The sequence below is a fragment of the Nelumbo nucifera genome, chromosome 7, assembly GCF_055504915.1.
Source record: "Nelumbo nucifera cultivar China Antique chromosome 7, China Antique-T2T, whole genome shotgun sequence".
Classification (NCBI taxonomy): Eukaryota; Viridiplantae; Streptophyta; class Magnoliopsida; order Proteales; family Nelumbonaceae; genus Nelumbo; species Nelumbo nucifera.
Window position 1 is genome coordinate 11,164,768 of NC_142655.1, and position 14,677 is coordinate 11,179,444.

Consider the following 14,677-nt stretch of genomic DNA (forward strand, 5'->3'; position numbering starts at 1 on the left):
CAAGGGCAGCTCACATCTCATTTACCGAAATTGTAGAGGCGCCTATTTGACCTAATTTGGTGTGTAAGGCTTCATTGAAATGATTCTAGACAATACAACCAAAGGCACAGGATCCCTTAGCATAGGTTGAGGCATCAAAATTAATTTTAATGGATCCTGCATTAAGAGGAATCCATTGTAGGAAAATAAAAAAAAAGACATAATGGACTTTATGGGTTGTCACTTTCCAAATGGAAAACTTGTAGAACTTTAGTATTGCAAAATTGTGAATAAGAGAAATGGCCAAATTCTAGTATCTTCGCGGACGGTCGTTATGACCGTCACTATACAGACAACTGAGTTGGCATTATTATAAAGACCTCTATCTATAAAACTAAAATAAAGAAAATAAAAATCTGGCCAGCGGTCTTTGAGAATAGATACAAAACTTTTGCATTTAAACAGACTTGAGCCAGTGTAAATAATTGGCCTCCTACGTTTGAGAAAGAGAGAGGGAGAGCAAAGATCCAAAAACTTAAAATCCCGCCTTCTTCTACTTTGCCTGTTCAACGAATTCTTCTTCTTCTTGTAAAACTCTTTTGGAAATTGATCGATTGATGGATTTAGAAAAGCTTTTGACGAAAAAGGGAAAGGTAAGGCCTCTTCTTCTTCTTCTTCTTCGTTGTTGATTCAGTTGTGTTTTCTCCGATTCTAGGGCATTTTCTTCTTCTTCATGGTTGATTCAGTTGTGTCTTCTCTGATTCTAGGGCATTCGATGAATCTAAAATTATTTTTCTTCATGGTTTGATCAATAGTGCTATTCATGCAAGCTCCGAATTATGTGTGGCCTCTAAAGGGTTTTAGGAGGGTTTATTAATCAATGGACTATTGTCGGTGTCGAGAAGATTCTTTTCCGCCTTGTTGTGCTTGTATTGGTCCGGTCTCTTCAGGTATTTGTCTTTGGATTCTATGGACTACCTGTTTTAATTTGTTATTGAACATGATACAAAAATCAAGGCAGAGTATACTTGGATTTCATGACGTGTTATGGATGAAATACCGAGGGCTGAATATATATTGGGATTATTAATATGTTCAAAAACAGGAAAACCCTAACTTAAGCTTCCAGAGTTAGAGAGCTTGTATTTTATTCTTTTGTTTGTCTATTACTTTCGTGTTGTGCTTGTGGTTGCACACGTGAATGCGTTCTGTATACACTAAGTTACATAAGATTGTCTCCCGATTCCAATGTGGTTGCATGCTGTGCTTGTGCTTGTGGTAACAAAGTGTCATATAATTTCCAAAGAAATCCTAGAAATAGAGAATATGGAATTCTTTGATATTAAATCCAAACATTCATTAGCCACAGGTAATTTACATAAGATTGTTTACCTTGAAACTTCTAAAAATTGCTGCTTGAGTAAGAACATATAACTCCGGCAGTAACTCCCTCAAACTTGAACGAAAACACTTACGATGACCAACTACTACTTAAAATACCATTCCTGAACACTAAACTTAATTTTATAATCCATGAAATTATTACTTGTGCTACTTTGTAGCTGGAACATTTTTTATGACTCTCATTGATATTCTTTTGGTCATATGGAATTCTTCCTTCCTATATCCGAGCATTAAGTATTAAGTGTTGATTGGGGGAAATTCAAGCAATAGTAATATGACGTGGTCCCTTGGTTTCTAAGCCAACTCCAAAAATTTGCAATTGTGGATTTAGTCCTCATGACTTCAAAGACTAAAAGTTTGCTACAAACAGTTAGAAGTCCAACTTTATCTTCATAAAATCAGTCGAAAACCTCATAGCAGAAGAGAGAGAAACAGTACAAGTGTCCAAATTTAGTTTATAAATAAGAAGTTGAATGAATTCAAATTGAGAATATTTACCAATTTGTTTTCTCACCTAGTTTTTCTTTATTTATGTTTGAATACCCCTGTTTGTTTCAACACATAGAATTGCTTAGACCTACAACTGATTAAAAACCCCAATCTAAATAATGAAACATGAGATGCCAAGATACCCGTAGTGGTTGCTCCTCCTGCATCATCTGTTCATCAGAAACAAGATCCCATTAAACTCTTTAATACCTATAATTCAAACACAGTAAATCCCCTATAGTTCAGATCAGAACAGCTCAATCAATGGGGCAGGATTTATTATTTATGAATATCAAGAGGAAATGTTAGGTGCTTACACATTTGATTTGTAGGTTATATATCAAGGATATATCCTTTTAATAACAGGACAGTATTAATCACATAGTAGAAGATTAAATTCGATGTGTATAATTTTTGGAAAATGACCTCGTAAGTGTTGATAAATAAGTAGGCCATATGTACATCCGGAACAAATAAAAAATAATAAATTCCTAACAGAAACTTCTTTGTTCCCTTGTATGAACTTTTATTAACAAATAAGATCTTGATGTTTGTAACCTTTTGGAATGCTATAAATTTTAAATTTCATGAATGTAAACTCCCATGAGTAAATAGGTACAATCAATAAAAGACATAAATTTCTTTCCTTTTTGACCATTAACAAACCCACAAAATTTCTACCAGATAAATAAAAATGTACAAAGGATACATCAGAAACCCACACTACGTTAGAATTTAACAGCTCTACCATCTAATTAATCAATCTTAAAACCCAAGAGAAAGAAACACCTATTCATGTTTGATGATGATAAGAACCAGATTTATTCTATAACACTAGGCATCCTCCACCAATATTTCTACATTCTTCTTCTCAATTTTAATATAATCCTAATGTCACCTTTAATGGTTCATCCAACTTAAGTTGCTTAACAAACACCACCTTCCTCAAATGGTTGTGAAAGACCACTGAAATAAGGTGAACCTGGTTCCAAATGAAATAACCACCAAAATGCCATGAAAGTAGCTTTCAGAGATGTAGCATGCCATAGGGTGCCATTAATTCCTCAAAATACCATTCCTTAGTTCTATGCATAAACTTTGGTTCTTCTGGTAACTTTATCTATACATGGTTTCTATTTGAAAATCTTCATATATCCTCATATATCCTTCTTCCCATGCAATGATATGTGGGGCCGGGTGACCCTTGCCTTAGAGCGTTGTAGTCTTTTCTTTGTTTCTTCCATGTTCCATCCTTGTTAAAAAAAAAAATCTTAGAATCTGAGTTGTTTGGGAATCAAAATGAATAAAGTTCAGAGGCAAGAGATTTATTGCCCAAGTTGTATATATTGCGACATCAATAAACGTGGAAGCAGCAAAGCCATAAGTTTGAATCTCATTTATAAGATCTTTTTATAATGATCTGATTTTGAAATGTCAGGAGAAGTAAAATTATTGAACCTTCCATTTCATTTTATGATGCCCCTTAAATTGCTTTGGTAGTTTTAGGTTCAGCTTTTAGAACAGGGAGTGGGTTAGCTAGTTAAGTCGTTCCCTTTAAACCATGGCATGTATACATGGTGATAAACAATCATAAAAGTAAATAAATAATTTAAAAACATAACAAAATGAGCAAATCATAGTATGGAGTAAATAAATAATTTAAAAGCATAGTAAAAATAAGAAAATCAGAGTTTGAAGTCCTTATTTCTTGTTCTCATTCTCATGGCATCTCGTCTTGAGTGCTAAGTGCCATGGTTTTTTGCTAACTGCAGCTTGGAGTGTTATTCAGATGTTGCAAACCAACCATTCTGGCAATGCATCATACTCAAGTTCAACTGATCCGTATGGTTATTGCAACACAAGATATACATGTTATTATTACAGTTATCCACAACAAACCAAACATTCGTACCATTATCAAGTAGGAATTATCAAAACTCAGGTGCTCCTTATCGACCTCTTCATTTCAGAATACAGGGTCCTATGTTTGGCCTTTCCACACATAACTGATGACTAGGATAAACAAACCCATGGTGTAAAAAGTAAAAAAAATAAACAAACATTTACTTACTATCAATGAACATAAGATACCATGTTTATGTAAAATAATCTTTTCTAGTATTACCTTTTTATACAATCCATATTTTTTTAATGAATAATACAATCCATATTCTAGTTATATTTTCACCTTATTTAACAAAAGGAGTTTTTCTTTTCCATGTTCACCTTATTAATTTATAAATGTATTTTTTTGCTCATCTTGTTTATTCTTGGAAAGATCATACAAACTTGTCATAACTATAACTGAATGACATTTGTCAAGTGACAATCAGCTACACTTCGACCTCACAACCTTATGTAAATTACAAGTAATGAAGTTGTTGCTTATTTTGCAAAAAAAAAATAAAAAAAAAAGAAAGAAAGAAAGAAAAGCTTTCACTAAAATTGGTACTCGTAACAGTTGTGCAAAAGAGGGCTTGAATAGGGGAGCATGGTCGGTTTACGGGGATCAGATACTCATTGACTACATCACCACTCATGGAGAAGGAAAATGGAGAGAACCTCCTTAAAAAGCAGGTAAGCCAATTGTTCTCTCCATATATAATTTCTTTTCTTTTGCTGTTACTGCTACTTTTTGGTTACAATATTTCAATTTTCATTGTGGGTGTTATATAATAATTGTAGGATTGAATCAATGCAGGAAGAGTTGCAGGCTTCAATGGTTGAATTATCTGAGGCCAGATATCAAGAGAGGAAACATTTCCGCAGAAGAAGAGGAGCTTCTCATCAAACTTCATAGACTTCTGGGTAACAGGTGCAATGCATGATTTGCTCCCCCCCCATTCACCCAACCCCATTAACTAATGCTAGCTGGACTGAAGTGAAAGCCCCAAATAGAGAAGCTGAAGGAAACTTATAGATTCTAAGCAAAAGCTAGCTAATTAATTAAAATTATATAGTTGTCAATACATTCAAGCAAGTCGATCAAATTTCCCCTCAAGACCGAGATCAATCTCTTGAAAATTGAAACCCCAGTTATTAATTTTTCTAATTTGGTGGTTTGAATTAATGATGTACACTGAGAAGAAATTGTCGTGCTGCATGCATGCAGACGGTCGCTTATAGCATGAAGACTACCAAGTTGTGTTATGTCTAATTATGTATACAAGTTGTGTTACTGGTTGTATCTTAATGGAAAAAGTGTTTATGGTGGGATCTTCTAACCCTGTAATCCCATAACCATCTCTTCCTTACAGAGGGTGGAATTAAATTACCTTGTGAAGAATTGTTTGACCCTTCTTAACCTCCAAAACTGGAGCAAACCCAAAATGCAGTAACTATAACCCACCTTAGTTTTTCCTGTAAACAAGAATGCTAGAGCCTTAAAGGGGATTGTGGAAGCCACATCCATAAGTCCATAACAAACCATGTTGAGAGCTACCTGACAAACAATGTAAGACTCAGATTAATATCATTTGCTTTCTATGAATTGCAGAATGTTGTTAGTTCATCTTGTATCTTTTGCCTTCATTGTACTTGAAGTTTGAGATAATTGGGTTTTATCTTTTGGTATTTTCAGGATAGTCTTGTTGCTTTGGCTGCTCATGCATCTGAACCTAGTGAAGCAGAAAGACTAAAATTTTTGGCATCACCTGAGGGAAGGGTCCATAGTTACCATTTTTCCCTTGATAGTGCTACAGTATTTATTTGGGTTATTTTCTTGTTATGATTGCATGGCTATCACTTAGTACCTTTCTTTATATTTTTAATTTGTTTTTATTATCTTTTCTATTTCCAAGATGAGTATTCGCAATGGGTTGTTGAGAGTCAGAGAAGTCTCTTGGAAGTGATGGCTGAATTCCCGTCAGCTAAACCTACCTTTGGTTTTTTTTGCTGCAATAGCTCCTCGTTTATAGGCACGGTACTATTCAACTTCGTCCTATCCAAGGTGATTTGAAGAGTCCTTGGCATGGACGAATATTAAAGAGTTTTGCTTGAATTTCTGTTTCACCATTAGGAAGCATTGGTCATTTGAAAAACTATCAATGCAAATTGCTTCTTGTGTATTAGATTTTGTTTTGGATATTCAAATACATGTATTTGAATAATTTGTTTTGGATATTATGTAACTAATCTTTAAATTAATAGATTTTGTTTTAAATTGCGATTTTTTGTTTTACTTAAGTTGTTTTTATGTATCAATGGTCATGAGATTTGTATTAAAACATGTATTGAAGTGATGAATCAATAAAAGTGCATGTGCAAAAAATGTTGGAATGAATATGGTATAAAAACTAAAAAACCTAAGGTGGCGGTCATATAGGATTAAGCTGGCGGTTCAGACTACCACCTAAGGTAGGAAGCAACATCTGGCAAAACCTAAGGCAGCAGTCATATGGGATCTAGGCCGGCGGTTCAGACCACCACTAATGCTGAAAGCGATGTTTGGCAAAACCTAAGGCAGTGGTCATATAGGACCTAAGCCGGCAGTTCAAACCGCCACCTAAGATAGCAGGTGACATTTGGCAAAACCTAAGGCAACCGCCGTCTTTAATAATGTTATGTCGGCAGTTTTGACAAACCAGCAAGAAAAGGTGGAGGTCTTGATCTAAGGCGACACGGGCTTAAGAGGCGGGTGTATGACCACCGGCATAGGTCTAAGCCGGCAGTCTTTAGGCCTGAACCGGCGGTTTTGCGACTGCTGGGTTATACCATTTTTCTTGTAGTGGGACCACATTTTACTTTTAGGAAACAAATGACAGTCAAATATGATCAGAATTTACCCTCAGCTTATTTTCACTCGTGCATTTGCACCAATGACTGTACTTCGGGCTAGAAACTATCGACCCTAGTTTAAAGGTAAAAATGCAACGGTGGGGCATTGTTGAGAAATTTACTTGATTAAAGTAGAAGGGGAGTTTTTACCATTTAGGCCCCCTTTGCTTTTATTTTCCAAGTAGAGAAAATAATGACCATTTTATCCATAAAAAATTTATTATCAAAAGGGGCATTTTTGTCCCTTCCAAGTGTTGGCAATTTTCCCAAGATGGGAAAGTTAGGCCATGTTTGGTTCAACTCTCATTCTTTTTTATTATTGCTCAAGATGAAATTCTAAAATGGACAAGAATGGGTAAAAAGAGAAAATATTGCTATGAACACAATACTTTTTCCTAAAAAAAATGATTTATTTTCAAACTGACAACTGGGATTTCGTAAAAGTGTTGTCATAAAAGTGCTTTCGTGTCAAAGTATTTTTGTAAAAGTTCTTTCAGAAAATACCTCATTCGTAAAAGTATTTTTCATAAAATTACTTTTATAAAAGTGGTTTTTGTAAAATTACTTTCGTATAAAAGTAAGTGCACTCATAAAAGTACTTTTGTTAAAGTACTTTGCTTTCGTAAAAGTACTTTTCATAAAATAACATTTATAAAAGTGCTTTTGTCATAAAAGTGTTTTTATGCTGATGGCCGCTGGCATGGAGTTTCTTTAAAGAATGAAAATGGGCAAGATGGGGCATGGTTATTTTTCATATTGTAGGCTACCTCAAATTTTGTGATATGGCTGATTTGTCATTCTGAAAAGAATGAGGCCGATGGCAAGAATTTTGTAACTAAATTCATTCTTGGTCATTTTGGCAAGAATGAGCAAGAATTGAAAAAAAAAATGAGGCCTTGAGCAACAAATTAAACATGGCCTTAATTTATTGTCTTCATATAAATCTGAAAAAAGAACATGGGTTTCTTGATCAATGGGATTGACAATCCCATTGCCAACTTTCCTCCCTCTCAAAATCTCAAGAATAAAACACTCCCTCATTGTTTTTCACATGCCCTGTTAATGACGGTAATAACAAGGCTTGCAGTTATTAATGTATCAAACATTGCATCCACACAATGTTCTCGTAGATCTTCCTATTTGACATAAGGGTGCAACTTGGGATGAGCTAGGTGTCAACGATAGCCTAAAGCCCAACCCTAAAACTTAAACACTAGGCAGGGTGTAGCCCAACATGATGTCAAGGCCGAGTTTACGAAACTCAAGTCCAGCTTGAGCTTAACCCAACATAACTTAGGCCAAGCTTATAGGGGTGTTAATTCAGGCAATTCGGTTCAGCTAGAACCGAGAACCTAACCGATACTTTGGTTTTGTCATTCTCCTAAACTAAATCGAACCAAATTCAGTTTAGTTTGCAATTCGGTTCAGTTTAGTTTGAACACCAAACCAAATCGAACCAAATTCAGATTTTTTTTGGCAAGAGGAGTAAGGTATTGGCAACTGGCATATATATATATATATATATATATATATATATATATATATATATATATATATATATATATCAATTTATTCGGTTTTTGGTTTGGTGTTCGAATTTGAACACTCCTGCAAGCTTAGGCTTAGTGGGTTTATGGTTGGATCTGGGTAGGTTGGTCGGGTTTAAAGGGATATTTGAAAATATTTTTTTGCACATCCACCTTTTACTGGGCTTTATAGCTCAATTTAAGAATCGAATGAAATGAAAATATGCACATATATATAGGTGCTTATGTCACACGATGGTGGAAATGCTTGAATGATGAAGTCAAATGCTTGAATGAAGTCAGGCTCAGGTTAAATCATCAAGTCGGGTACTGGTTGAGCTTAGGCTATTTTAGGCCTCAAACCAAGCCCAGCCTGAGTTTATCTAAACTGAACAAATAATAAAGATTAAAGAAGCAGTTCTTATGGAAAAATAGTACAATAAAGTTTTAGTATTAGAATTTCATATTCGTAACCTGAACAGACAATACAATACAATACAATACAATACAATATAGCAACAACTCTTATATAAGAAGCAATACAATAGAGTTTTATTATCAAAATATCAAGAGTGTAACTTGAACAAACAATACAGTAGAGCGAAGGTTCTTATAACACAAGGTTAAATGGCCATGAAATTGTAATGTAAAGCAATCATCTCCCACTATCTAATGATATTACAACACGATCCTTTAAGCTATCATATTCATCAGCTTTGCAACTATGTAAATTCGATGACTGGCCAAGCAAACACTCAGCTTCTTCATGGTTGTGTTCTACCCATGGATGTTTGCTGTACCTCCTCAATCCTTCCAATTCCATTGCTACTTCCTTCATTGTGGGCCTTTCTTCTCCCTTCACACTTAGACATCTGTTTGCAAGGTTAGTTACTTCTTTAAGTTGATCCTCGCTAGCTTCTTGCAGGACTCTATCCTCCAAAATCACTAAAACATTTTCTTCTTTCATGGATGTGACAAAATGGGTAGCTAGGTTCTTCTCATTTTCAGGTCTGTCAAAATCCAAAGCTTTTCTTCCTGTTAATAATTCCACAAGAACGATACCAAAACTATAAACATCACTCTTCTCAGTTAATCGACTTGTATGAAAATATTCTGGGTCCAAATACCCCAATGTCCCTTGTACTAATGTGGTAACTTGAATTTTGTCCGATGGAATTAATCTTGAGGCTCCAAAATCTGACACCTTTGCCATGTAATTATCATCCAAAAGTATGTTTGCAGATTTAACATCTCTGTGAATAATTGGAGGAGAGGCTGCAGAGTGCAAATAGGCTAGTGCTGCCGCAGTTTCTGAAGCAATCCTTAAACGATCATCCCATGAAATTGAATATTTGTGCCCCTCATCGTGAATGTGATGGAATAAGGTTCCATTAGTTATGAACTCATATACTAACAGTGGAACTTCAGCCTCCAAGCAACAACCCAACAACTTCACTACATTCTTATGATTAATTTGAGAAAGAACAACTACCTCATTGATGAATTGCTCAACTTGATTTTCATCCATTATTTTGGACTTCTTAATGGCTACTTTCCTATTGTTGGGTAAAAATCCTTGGTATACTATACCATAACCACCACGACCCAGAATCCTTGTCTCATCATAATTATTTGTTGCCTTTTTGAGCTCTTCTTCAGTGAATATCTTTGCAATTTCTTCATTTCCATCACATGAAGAGAGTTGTTGCTTCAACAAAAGACCTCCATTCTGCTGAAAGAACATTTCCTTGCGTTTGCTCTGATTTCTCTTTTCAATTCCCCAGTATATCCAAGAGCCAATAAATAGCACAACCAAGATGCCAAAGCTAATTCCTACATGGACATAAGAAATGTCACGAGCAGGAAAATGTCCACAGTTTAATTGAAAATAAGGCTCTATTCTAATACAATTATAAATAAATAAATAAATAACTTTACCCAGTTCTAAACCTGTTTGGCTTTATAACAGTTTAGAATAGCCCAAATGACATTTTCTCTTTTCTAAATAGAGTTTTTCATTACATGCTCTCTCCTTTCTAAATAAAGCATGATTTTCAAAACCTGACCAGACTGGAAAAACTGGGAACTGGTCAGGTGACCGGTTTCGTTTTTCCCCAAAACCAGAAATTTGCCCAAAACCATTGATTTGGGTCAGCAAACTGCTAACTTGGGTGGTTAACAGTTTTGACCATTTTTTATTTTTTTAAAATTTTTTATTTTTTTGTCAGAACGGGCCGACCATTCGACCCGATAACCGAACCCCTGACTGGTTCGATCTCCGGGTCATTTTTAAAAACCATAAAATAAAGTTTTTCCCCTCAACCCCCAACCCGCCTCCCATTATTTAGGTTTGCTTAGGTTTGCTAGACGAGCCATCTTATATACCCTTAAGTCAATAAGAGATCTTTTAATCAATTTTATCCATTTCCTCGTGGAAAGATAACATTACCAATATTACCGGTCTTTTATATACCTGTTGTATACTTTTCTCTCTTTTTGAATAGATTTTACCTTTCTTTTTCAAAAAAAAAAAAAAAATTACATTACCGGTCTTGACCTCCATCAGATAGGGGAGTTTTGATCCATCCAAACATTCAGTTTCCTATTAAGATTGGTGATATTATTCAATATTTCACAATTCATATACGATGACCGTAGTTTGATCTAGTTAATGGGGCTGTAGTCAGAAAATTGACATCAGTAGCAGGTTAATGATGAAGACTCTTGAAGTAATGGTAGTAAAAATATGCTTCCAGGATGGGATTAGACCCATCTAGTGGCATATTCTCATCATTTAAACATGGTGCAAGTGGCAAATTATAGTCCATAAATCATTTTAATGGTGAAAAGAGACATCTGCCCAGTTGCCCAGTTGGCCTTTATAAATCCCTAGGTAGTTTTTGGGCAGGTTCTCTTTATAAATCATTTTTTTAATTATTCGGAGTTTGCATCAATTGGGGTGAACTTAAGGCTCAGTTTGAAAGGAGTGCAAATACATACAAAATAAAACGAAATGTAAAGTTTTGCACTCTACATATTTATATTTATACTCCTTCCAAACTAAGCCTAAGGTTATCTGGGCTCAACCATATGATCTGGACATCAATTCAGAGCCTGGAAGAATCAGATGTAAAAGCCCAAGTTAGCTTAAAGCCTAAACAACTAGTGTTGGTCTTGGGCTTGATGGCCTCAACCTAAGCCCAACTAGAATTGAGGCCAAGCTTGAGCTTTAACATCCTGGTCCAGTCCAGAACCTAAAAGGAGCACAGACTTTTTGAAAGTTTTGGTCGGGTAGGGTTTAGTCTCAAATTAGGCTTTATAATGTATAAATGCAAATGGGCAATTTAGGCTGTGTTTGGTTGCAGTGTGAACAGATGTAAAACCATGGCAGTGCAAATGATTTAAGTGTAAATTCTGACATATTTTTGTTTCAAATTTTAGCTTATTTTGTTTGATTGCTATACAAATGAAGTAAATTAAGACATGAAAATGAAATTTGCACTGCAACCAAACTAAGCCTTGGTACATCAATTGAAAATGGGCCAGGAAGACTCAATTTGAATCGGTTGAATGACCTTACGATGGGCCCATGCTGTGATATAAGGCTCATGGCATGACATTACCCATTTATGCAAGCATGTTTCTTAAGTTGCCAATGGTTTGTACGAGTACTGCTCCCTCTATGGACGGGCCTTCACATACGCCCCTAAATGAGCTTTGCTCAGCCTGGGCCGATTCTATACATACAAAGTTACATAAATACATACTCTTATATGCATATTAATTTATATCCAATTGTGTTTTATATGAATATGATACATAAATACAAATGTCATGTTAATATGGGAAATTTAATTTAGAGTCATTTACTAAAACACCCATTCTAGTTTGCAATCAATTTATTTAATTGACCTCTGTTAAGAACGTTTTTATTGCCGTCTGGAAATGGTCACGTGACCACCTAAACAGAATGGAAAACGTTTAATGGCATGAGCCCATGGTTATTTATTACAAAAAAGTATTCTTTGAATTGCAAATAAACCTTTTAGAAAGAAATAATGTATGTTTGGTTTATCAATTTCTAAACAATAGTGTTTGGTTTCGGCAGAATGAAAAAGAGAACAATGGCGTCTGGGTTCTTCATCTACAATAGTATATCTTCATTCTTATAACAAAATAAAACTGATCAAACAGAGTGGTTATTTGCATTTTATCAAGGGCAAGACAGGTATTTTCATTTTTATTTTATTTTGATTAAATTTGTTTAAACAGATATTAGTATCGAAACCGGTATTTTCCACTTCTATCTAATAGAAGGTTTTAATAATTCCGTGAAACTACACAGGGTGTTTGAGTAAATGATCCTTTAATTTAAGTCACATGAGAATAAGATATATGTGAAATCTCCTAAGGGCTCATTGGGTTTTTTGGATTTTGAGAGAGAAAAGTTGGTCAATGAGATTTTGGTTCTCATTGACCAAGATACCTATATTCCTTTTTCAGATTTATGTAGAATTAATAGAAAATTATATTCATCTTCCAAGTGAGTAACCAACTTTCGTTCATGGGGGAATGTTATAAAAGCTGATATGATAAAATTATCCCCTTTGAGATGGATTCAAGTATGTAACTTCTGAGTTATAGAGAAACCAGACTTGTAATCAAACCGCAATTCTCTAGTTAGATGACTGAATATATTATTACCTAAAGCGATTTGCATGACCGGAGATCGCTTCCCTTGAATGGCAGTGCAACCAGTTCCAGTTTTTCTTCCGTCGCCCACTGTTCCAGATGGACAGTAGCAGGTATAACTCCCAGGCGTATTAGTACAAACCGCTAAAGGAGATTTGCATTCATTCATAGCTTCATCAGCGCATTCGTCTATATCTGCAATCCATTCATAATTAATTCAATTATATATATATACATACTCTATCAGATTAGCCAGTATATTCAAGGAAGATCAAATTTCACAGTGAGTGATGAAGAGGCGGATGAAGATGAAATACAATACCTTGACATCCGTCATCGAGGTAAGGATTGCCTTGATAACCCAGAGAACAATTGCAGAGATATCCACGACCGTTGGGAGAGTTAAAGCATTGGCTGTTGCTGCGGCAAGCATAAGATGGGTCGATTCTTGAAACAGTTTCACACGTATAGTTTTCTATCGCCCAGTCAAGCACCATTGGAACGTTTTCTCTGTTTCGATTATAGAAATCCATATAACCCCCAAGATCGGACACTGAGAAGTTGTACCACTCAGAGTCAACCAGGAAAGCATAGGCGCATGGGTTGAAAACCAAGACGTCGGTGTGGTTATGGTAGCTATTAATATACAGCTTAAAGCTTTTGAAACCCTTGGGGATGGAAGTCTGGCAACAGCCAATGCCTGAACAAGAGCCGTTAATAAAGCCGCTTTGTTGGTCGTTACAAATCATGGAACATCCACTTGTAAAGTTGCGGCCGTTAAAGCCGGTAATGCGAGCAAAATTGTCGCAACCAATGACCGTGAATCTATTGCGGGTGTCGGAGAAAGTGAAGGGTCTACTATTCACTTTGAAAGAAGGGAAGCCTTTGTCATTACCAGAAGTACTGTTGTAGCAATCGTAGCCTATGTAGTTTAGGACGCGCAGTTGGGCCGGTAATAACGATATTTCTAGAACTTCTATGTTACCGATGTACAGTATGGGAGGGTCCAAACTTCTGTTGCAGTGTAGCTTGAACCTTTCTCTGTAACAGCTTATTGGATCGTCATCCAAGCCGAACGGGTAGGGAACGGTGACACTCCCACATTTTTTTTGACAACCGGTTTTTGCTGTTGACACGGTTGATGATATGGCCGTCGTCGGCGGTGGCCACCACAAAAGGAGCTGAAGCAGAATCAACACAACCAAAGCCATTAGGTATTACTGAGCTCACGTCTTTTGTTTCGTTAGGTGTCCATTTGCTTCCATCATTTTTATAGGTTCTACTGGAGATGCCAAATAAAAAATCAAAGACTAGCATTCTTTTCTTTTCCATCCCAGGTATTCGCTACAATCAGGAGGAGAAAGAGTTGTTTTGTCTAACTGAAGTGGTAAACAATCTCTTTAGGTTAGCAGAGGATTATCTCCTGATCGATCGGCCCAATAATGGATCAATGTGACACCGTAAAACAATTTCAGAACACGGGAATCCTCAGACCAGCCGCGTAGTAGAACTGTTCCAATTAAAATGATGATCACTTTCACGCTTACATCGCTCACATTCCTATATTACATCATGAAAAATGAACCGAGTAACGCGGTGTAATTTCGTTTTCATTGACTTTGGCTGATTTTGTTCACATCTTGAGTGTGTAGAACGCCATTAGGCCTTGGTCTTTCTGATTATTTTATCAGCCAATCATCTACGAGACTCTTTTTTTTTTTTTTTTACCTGGGCTGTATTTTATTTATGATTTCTATAAATAATTATCCCCTGCACTCCAATGAATGAGAGTTGGTTTGGATGTGTGTTAC

General features: G+C 35.7%; 1 protein-coding gene and 1 long non-coding RNA gene across 2 annotated transcripts; one reads left to right on the plus strand and one right to left on the minus strand.

The window, feature by feature from the left end:
- The first annotated feature begins 386 nt into the window (after nucleotides 1-386).
- LOC104608847 (uncharacterized) lies at nucleotides 387-6,052 on the plus strand. Its single transcript, XR_737160.3, has 5 exons — nucleotides 387-632; nucleotides 795-929; nucleotides 4,334-4,449; nucleotides 4,574-4,687; nucleotides 5,453-6,052. It is a non-coding gene; the product is annotated as an uncharacterized LOC104608847 (long non-coding RNA).
- Nucleotides 6,053-8,653: 2,601 nt separating this feature from the next.
- On the minus strand, nucleotides 8,654-14,462 carry LOC104608929 (wall-associated receptor kinase 2-like). The gene is made up of 3 exons (XM_010275055.3): nucleotides 13,189-14,462; nucleotides 12,879-13,061; nucleotides 8,654-10,007 (listed from the first exon to the last, which is right to left on the minus strand). Exons 1-3 carry the CDS (start codon nucleotides 14,075-14,077, stop codon nucleotides 8,830-8,832), a joined length of 2,250 nt encoding a protein of 749 aa, XP_010273357.1. The 5' UTR covers nucleotides 14,078-14,462; the 3' UTR covers nucleotides 8,654-8,829.
- Between the last annotated feature and the right edge of the window lie 215 nt (nucleotides 14,463-14,677).